This window comes from Pseudoliparis swirei, chromosome 22 (assembly GCF_029220125.1).
Source record: "Pseudoliparis swirei isolate HS2019 ecotype Mariana Trench chromosome 22, NWPU_hadal_v1, whole genome shotgun sequence".
Classification (NCBI taxonomy): domain Eukaryota; kingdom Metazoa; phylum Chordata; class Actinopteri; order Perciformes; family Liparidae; genus Pseudoliparis; species Pseudoliparis swirei.
Genome location: NC_079409.1, coordinates 5,904,341 through 5,912,634, shown reverse-complemented (window position 1 = coordinate 5,912,634; position 8,294 = coordinate 5,904,341). Strand labels below are relative to the sequence as shown.

The following is an 8,294-nucleotide window of genomic DNA, read 5'->3' as shown; positions in this document are numbered from 1 at the left end:
TAAAACATATACAGTCGAACAGCTAAATAAACAAAGAATAAAGATATGATCAACACAAACACAGTACGTTTCTATCCTGCTGTGCAGCAACGGGTTAAGTGTGCTTGCAGTTCTCGGGGAGGTGCTTCTGGAAACACGCTGGCTCGCCTCCTGGCTCGTCCCTCCTTCCCTCTTCCAAACAATAACTGCGCAACAACCTTTTTCCCGGAAGAGTGCAATAGTTTTAGCTTTCTTTTCCATTGTGACACACGCAAACAGGTACGTATTTTTCTAATGTTTGATTCGGTTTGTAAAAGGAGACGAATGAAACTTTATTAGGTATATATATGGCCCTGTGTTACGGTTTATGAAGCGACCTTGTTGACGGGACTTTGAAACGAACGCGTCCATTGTTGTCGTAATCACAGACAGCTGTTGACAATAGGAAGTGAACACGTAGCTGCCCTCGTGAATACCGCATTGTTTAATTTAATAGTATATACTAGTATGTATATCACACTGTATTACACAAATAAACCAAGCAGGCATTCACGAGGACGCGTTCTCTATCCTATTTGTCCAACGGCCGTCTTTAACTACAACAGCGAAGTCGTCCGGCTGAAAAGTCGCTCGATGGTGTTTTGAGCCCTCACCGGCACCTTCCAGGCAGCCGCTGCCTGGAAGGTGCCGGAAGGTGGTCCCGCCCCCCAAAACTCTGATCCAATCAATGCGCTACCCCCCACTTGGAGCGGAGCGCATATTCAAACCCACTTGGAGCGCATTTGGAGCGCATTGCATATTCAAACCCACTTGGAGCGCATTTGGAGCGCATTAACCCACTTGGTTCAACAATTTCAAAGGTACGTAGCTAATATATTTATATTTTTTGGGCCGGCTAATGTTGTGGTAATGTTATTTCAACCTGCTAGCTAGCAGATAGATTATGCTAATCTTAGCTGTGGTAATGTCATTTCTACCTGCTAGCGAGCTAAATCTGGTTAAAACATTAGGTAACAAAGTAAGATTAATTACTGTAGATTAATCACTGTATTTTAGTGATTGTTAATGGTTAGTGGTAATCTTTCAAATGATGCCTGTGAGGCACTTGACGTTGAGACTGGTTGACTTCCAGGCTGCTTTGGAATAAGGATACCTCTGAGGCAGCCACCAGTTTTTGGATAACTCTGAGGCATCATAGGTAGTGTTGACTGCCAGGCTGCCTAGTCGTTGGTATACAGGTTAACTCACAGGCATCCAGTTGGTTTTAGATACCTGTAAGGCATCTAGACGGACATTAAGAGGGGCTGACTCCCAGGCTGCTTCCTAACACTTAGCTCTCAGGCAGCCAATTAGCTTTGGATGCCTTTGAGGCACCTGACGTTGAGACTGGTTGACTTCCAGGCTGCTTTGGAATAAGGATACCTCTGAGGCAGCCACCAGTTTTTGGATAACTCTGAGGCATCATAGGTAGTGTTGACTACTTTATATCAATAAAGAACTACTTTAAAGACTTTAAAGACTACTTTATATCAATAAAGAACTTCAGAAAGCCAGCTCCAAACTATTACACCCCAGTGTCAATAAGTGTTTCATTGTCACATTGGTATGTGCATCAAATCTGAATTTAATACTGTGTTCGTGTCATGATATGTCTTTCCCATTTTTGTTAAGGCGAAGCCAAGGACCTGTGCTCCTCCGTCGGTGCTCTGGCTGCCAGGAGCATCGAATTTAAAGAAGTGGCCATGCTGCCGGCATCAGACCCCACTGTGGCCACAGAGAGAGCCACGGAGTTCAAGTAATTTGCAATATTCCACATCCTATATATGGGCTCTGACAGGTTTAATAGACATTATTTATCCTGAATTTATGTTTTTATCTTTTCCTCCAGACAACAGCTCCAGCACTCGCCAACCAGGTGAGGTCAAATGATCAATTTGACCTCCTCACGCACACCTTGGGGCCAGGAATGGTAGAGGTGGTGGTGGATATTTTAAAAGTGTGTTGACACACATTGAAAATATTAACAATTAGCAATTTGTTGTTTGTTGTGTTCATTAATTAAATATCTTCATGTTCTACATCACTGTGTATGTGTTGTGAATTGGAAGTGTATTGAACTTGGCATCTTGATTTAACTAGTCTGATAATTTAGCTAGCTGGGCCTGAAATCGCATGGTGTAAATTACAGATCCGACATGTTAGGCATGTGGATTAAGGCAAATAGTCATGGTGACACAATATGTCAACACTAATTTCTACAGCTTCACATAAGGGTTTATTCCAGTAGAGTGTTACAAGTTAATGAAACCCCAACTTACATTAATTATTTTAAAAAAATGTATCGTCAGAGGACACACACATGATGGAGGAGAGACATGACTGATGGGTGTGACATATTCTTTATTGAAAATAAAGGCCAAGTACAACCCTCATACACACAGTAAAATGGTAAAACAAAATTTCACACGCAAACAGCTTAGTTTACTAAGCACTAAGGATGGCAGAATTTAATACACTATAAATATTATCTAAATATTTTATTGGGGCAGTGTGGGACAGGTCGGAAAACTGGGGAAAGACTAGTTACGGGTTCGCTGTCTTCGCCTGCGCTTAAATGCCCCGTCGTGATGGACAGTTTGTATCTGCCGCTTGTTGTGGTCTGTCTTTGAATAGTTTGCAATCAGGTGGAGCAGTCCTCCTCCTGATCTCCTCCACCGTTATCTGGTATCTTTGTAAAAATAATTTCTGAGTCACACTCAAAGAAGGTTTCAATGTTTCAACAATATTATTCGTAACAATATTATGATTTCATCTTCTTTACATACAGTACAGTATTGTACACATGTAATGTCTGTACATAGCCCTTCTGTCTTGACTGCCATCCCAACAGATGTTCCTATAACCCAAAACTGTGATGGGCTCTGGGCAAACCAGTCACATGGTGAAAAGGGACATTTTTGAGATTAGAGTGAAAATACTAGTAGGTCGAAACTCAGTATTTTGGTGAAATTGGGTTTTGATTCAATTATTATTCTATAACATGTTGTCTATCATCCCTAAACATATCTACTTGTTTTTCATTAATTGAATGTGTTAAAATGTGCTTTATTCAACCAGCCAGTCTATTTAGAACCCCTCTCTTTAAAGTTGTTTTTGTCAAAATTCTATTCCATGAAATCTAACTGATCAGCTGACTTTGGGCAATCATAACATTTGAAACAGACAAATAATGAAAAAATATTTGAAACAAGCTTGAAGTCAGCTTCCAAAAGGTCAAATTTCACCATGTGACTGGTTTTCCCAGATCCCATCACAGATGGTCTCAGCACTGTTACTACCACACTACCACTAAAAATATAAACCTGTCTTGAAGAAACCTATGCCTAGCTGTGCACTTCACCTTTTGCTCCGATGCCCCGAGCATGTCCTCAAAAGGCTGTGGACATTCTGAAATGCCGGCTGGGATGGGGCAGTAGGGGATGGTGGAGCAGCAGGGCCGGATGGGGCAGGAAGGGTGGATGGAGCAGCAGGGCTAGATGGGGTTGGGGCTGGGGCGGAGGCTCCACCAACCAGTGGTGACTGGTGGAAAATTGCGATCTTTGCAGATGGTCCTATAAAGTCACAAGAAGTAACCAAATTTGCTTTATGAGGAGATGAACTAGTGTTGTAGTACTCGAGTCCAGATGGCAAGATAAAGAATAACTTACCACCTTTTGACACCTGCAGGGCCTTCCGCTTCCGTCCTACTGTATAAAGACATTGCAAGGAAATAATAAGTATTTTTGGGGGAATTATTGAAGTCATTGTTAAATGTCAGTGTGTGAAAGAGACTTTTTTTAGTCATTAAAGTAGGTCTAGGTTGAACCTTACCCTTCCTGGGTGCCATTTCTTCATAAACTGAAAGAGAAAGGCAATATGAGTGTGATTAGTATTATCACATAATGTTAGGCATATGCAATGTTAAAAATAATCTGGCAGATTTATTCAATAGGCCTATCTGTATGAGGAGGCATGAGGACAATTTAACTAAGGGATATCAGTCTACAGTCAACCAGTCTCAACATCAGGTGCCTCAAAGGCATCCAAAGCTAATTGGCTGCCTGAGAGCTAACCAGTGTTAGTAAGCAGCCTGGGAGTCAGCCCCTCTTAATGTCCATCTAGATGCCTTACAGGTATCTAAAACCAACTGGATGCCTGTGAGTTAACCTGTATACCAACGACTAGGCAGCCTGGCAGTCAACACTACCTATGATGCCTCAGAGTTATCCAAAAACTGGTGGCTGCCTCAGAGGTATCCTTATTCCAAAGCAGCCTGGAAGTCAACCAGTCTCAACGTCAAGTGCCTCACAGGCATCATTTGAAAGATTACCACTAACCATTAACAATCACTAAAATACAGTGATTAATCTACAGTAATTAATCTTACTTTGTTACCTAATGTTTTAACCAGATTTAGCTCGCTAGCAGGTAGAAATGACATTACCACAGCTAAGATTAGCATAATCTATCTGCTAGCTAGCAGGTTGAAATAACATTACCACAACATTAGCCGCCCAAAAATATAAATATATTAGCTACGCCTTTGAAATTGTTGAACCAAGTGGGTTAATGCGCCCAAATGCGCTCCAAGTGGGTTTGAATATGCAATGCGCCCAAATGCGCTCCAAGTGGGTTTGAATATGCGCTCCGATCCAAGTGGGGGGTAGCGCATTGATTGGATCAGAGTTTTGGGGGGCGGGACCACCTTCCGGCACCTTCCAGGCAGCGGCTGCCTGGAAGGTGCCGGTGAGGGCTCAAAACACCATCGAGCTGAAAAGTCGCCAGTTAACAGGGTCGCCTGTTGAACCGTAACACCTGCGCTGCCGTGCGAAGTGAATCCAGACACGTAAGACACCCAGGATTCCTCAAACGTGTTGATTGAGGAAAGGAAAGTGAAAGTTATTGGTAACTTATCTGGGGAGAAAACGTATTTCAGGCGGGTGTTAATGAATACAAATATACGACTTAATAGGTGCGTCAGATTTGTGTTAATCAATCCAAGATGGCGCATATAGCTTCTTCGCCCACGGACTTCAGGGCTCAGTGCCGCTTATGGAAGCTGGAAGCAACATTACTGCAGTACATGTTGGGGATCATAGTGAACTAAACCTATTATCATAGTGTGTGTTATTATTTTTAGTGAATTATAGTTACCGTCAATCTGTTTAAAAAGTGAATTAATTGTTATAATGCTATACCGCTTTCGGCCACCGGTGGCAGCACTGAGCGCAATGTCACTTTACTCCGTGAGAAACGTCTCTCATTTTTGGCTGAACCTGAAGTATATATATATATATATATATATAATCACTATATATATGATTCCATATTGAAGTTGTCAATAAACACAATTGACCTACATAAAGCAAACCAGTTACACCTTTAAGCCATTTTTATAGCTCAAACTAATACAGTATGAATACAACAGCCATGCTATTTAAACTATTTTTAAAGAGGCGTTGAAGTCAACTTAATGATATATATATTATATATTTGTAATTTCGATACTGTCTTGTCTCTTTCAGCCCGCAGCAGCCAGCAGGATGTCTGTGACCATGACCAAGGCCGATGGGGTGACCGTGTTCACCATGATCTCTGACCCCCAAAGTGTTCTCCCTCCACTGTGCCAAATCCTCAAAGGCCTTTGCTACAGCCCGGTGTGCTGCTCTGTGTCTCAGCACCTGAAGACGGTCCAGAGAAAGGCCCAGTCAGCACTGGGGGTGAGTTGCAAGCTTAATGATGTCTTAAGTTGCTCTGTTGACTTCTGCTTAAAAGCTTGTATGCTACATTGCATTAAAACAACACATATTTAGTCTTGTTTCGCCACTCAATCATCCTTACTGCAGTCCTAGCGTGCAGGTGTTTGTCGTGGTTCACGCCGTGTTTCCTCCTCTGCAGGCGATGCACATTATGGTCGGGTTGCTCAACATCGGCCTTGGAGTGATCCTTCTCTGTAGCCACGGGGGGTCTTCGTGGATGATGGGTGAAACCATGTTTCCCGTGTGGATCGGAGCATTGGTAAGCGAGAGAATATTTGCACTTGTTCTTTTATACTTACCCCAAACTCACTTGCGAAGTGTAAAGAAACCCACCCCAACAAAAGGGATCTTGCTGTTCCTTTATAAGCTCTAAATTCGTTATTTTATCCACATTACCGGTGAATAATTTGTCAAACCCTGAAATATTGTCATAGAAGTGATATTGAGGTATTTGGTCAAATACAAGATATTAGTGAAAACATACTGGAAGCGACACGTATGACCCGTTTGTGTTCTGGAGGACTGATCTTTACGTTTCTCTTTGTCTTTTCTCTCTCTAGAATATTTTGTTTGGCATCGTTGGCATTTTGTCCGAGAAGTGGCCGAGTCCATGTCTGGTGAGTCGTTGCTCCTCATGCTGTCTTTTAAAAAGTACTGTTTTTATTTGATTGTCATCAAGTAGTATTCTTATTTTAATAAGACTAATACAACGGAGGAGAATTTTGCCAGAAGTGGAATTTGGGATCGAGTCCCTGCCTAAAAGGAGGACTCTGATCTAGAATAGTCTGTATGCATACACACCATGTGGATGAACCTGTTCATTGGTCATGAGGATGAACCTGTTCATTGGTCATGTGGATGAACCTGTTCATTGGTCATGAGGATGAACCTGTTCATAGGTCATGAGGATGAACCTGTTCATTGGTCATGAGGATGAACCTGTTCATTGGTCATGAGGATGAACCTGTTCATTGGTCATGTGGATGAACCTGTTCATTGGTCATGTGGATGAACCTGTTCATTGGTCATGAGGATGAACCTGTTCATTGGTCATGTGGATGAACCTGTTCATTGGTCATGAGGATGAACCTGTTCATTGGTCATGTGGATGAACCTGTTCATTGGTCATGTGGATGAACCCTGTCATGTGTTTTGTGTTGTTTCCTCGTAGGTCATTGTCAATGTGATCCTGAACCTAGGGGGCGTGGCCTTCTCCATTGCCTCCATCGTACTCTACAGCATCAACATCGCGTCCATCGGGCTGTGGTGGATGTGCAGGAACGATTATTATGACGACGACTTCAGGTCAAGCTACGGACAGACAACCAAGATGCCATCTCCCGGGGAGGAGCACATGAGGGAGAAATGCTTGGAGGGCAAAGCACTGGCTCTGGTAAGTGTGGAAAAAGTCTTTAAATACTAGAAATATATTTTTTTTAAACACTGGTACCCGAAATCTAGATGAACTTCCTCATCGGATCACAGAGCCTGGTTGGTCAACAGATTACTGCCCGCAGCACCGTGTGAGATCAGAGCGGGGTCGTCCTGTAATCTCCAGATACTAAGTCATAGTTATGCACACGATGCGGAGCGAAATGAAGCCACATTATAACATGCACATAAGAAAATTGGAACGATTGAGTTTTCCTGTGTGTGTGTGTCCCACCAGATGCTTTTAAGAAGCATGACCGCTCTGCTGATCGTGCTGTCGGCCCTGGAGCTCTGCCTCGTCATCAGCTCGGCCGTTTTGGGGATAAAGGCTCTGAAGGGAGGCGTGAAGGGAGAAAAGGAGGTGAGCGCTTTGAAAATCACTATTTCTGCACCTTTTGAAATAAATAAAAACCCATCAGTTTACCTGATATAATGTTCTCCCAATAGAAGACGGGAGACCCAGAACACTACAAACCACTGCTGGAGGAAGTCACCAGTCAACCCACAGCCTAGAGAGCTCTGCTTTGTGCCGTCAGTCACCAGGAACTATAACCATGTGCATTTATACCGTAGATTCTATGTGCCAGAGTTTGAATGATTTACACAAATTCAGCCTTTACTGTCTCTGGCGAACTTCTGGGAGTAGTTTTTCTTTTTAGAAAACCTTGCACTAGACCGTATATCTATATATATATTTTGTAAAAATCTGTTTCTGCTGATTATCATTTTCTACCGGGTAATGTGCCTTATGTTCAGCTTGCGTGTGTGTGTCTGTGTAACGGACACGTACATTCATGGACTGGTGGTCTTGTTAGCTATTTTAAAATAAAAAAATATTTCTTCACAAGTGATTTAAGTGTTTCATATATTTTGGTGTATTTCTGCTCCGTACTTTACATTCAGTCTGCAAAGCGTGGCCGAAGAATTGTATCAGCTTAAGAAATTATGTTTATGTTAAAAAAAATAATAAATGTGTTCAGAGCTTTTACTGTGAAGGAACCTCGTTTTATTGGTTGTGTTCAGAGCTTTTATTGTGAAGGAACCTACTCTGCAGTCTCAATCCAACTGACGTGGACATCCTGACAT

General features: G+C 42.4%; 1 protein-coding gene across 1 annotated transcript; it reads left to right on the top strand.

Annotated features, from left to right (window-relative positions):
- Positions 1-30: 30 nt before the first annotated feature.
- Positions 31-8,203, top strand: LOC130212631 (uncharacterized). Its single transcript, XM_056443725.1, has 7 exons — positions 31-258; positions 5,544-5,738; positions 5,917-6,036; positions 6,338-6,394; positions 6,949-7,170; positions 7,447-7,569; positions 7,656-8,203. The coding sequence occupies exons 1-7, from the start codon at positions 46-48 to the stop codon at positions 7,719-7,721; spliced, it is 996 nt and encodes a 331-aa protein (XP_056299700.1). The 5' UTR covers positions 31-45; the 3' UTR covers positions 7,722-8,203.
- The last annotated feature ends 91 nt before the right edge of the window (positions 8,204-8,294 follow it).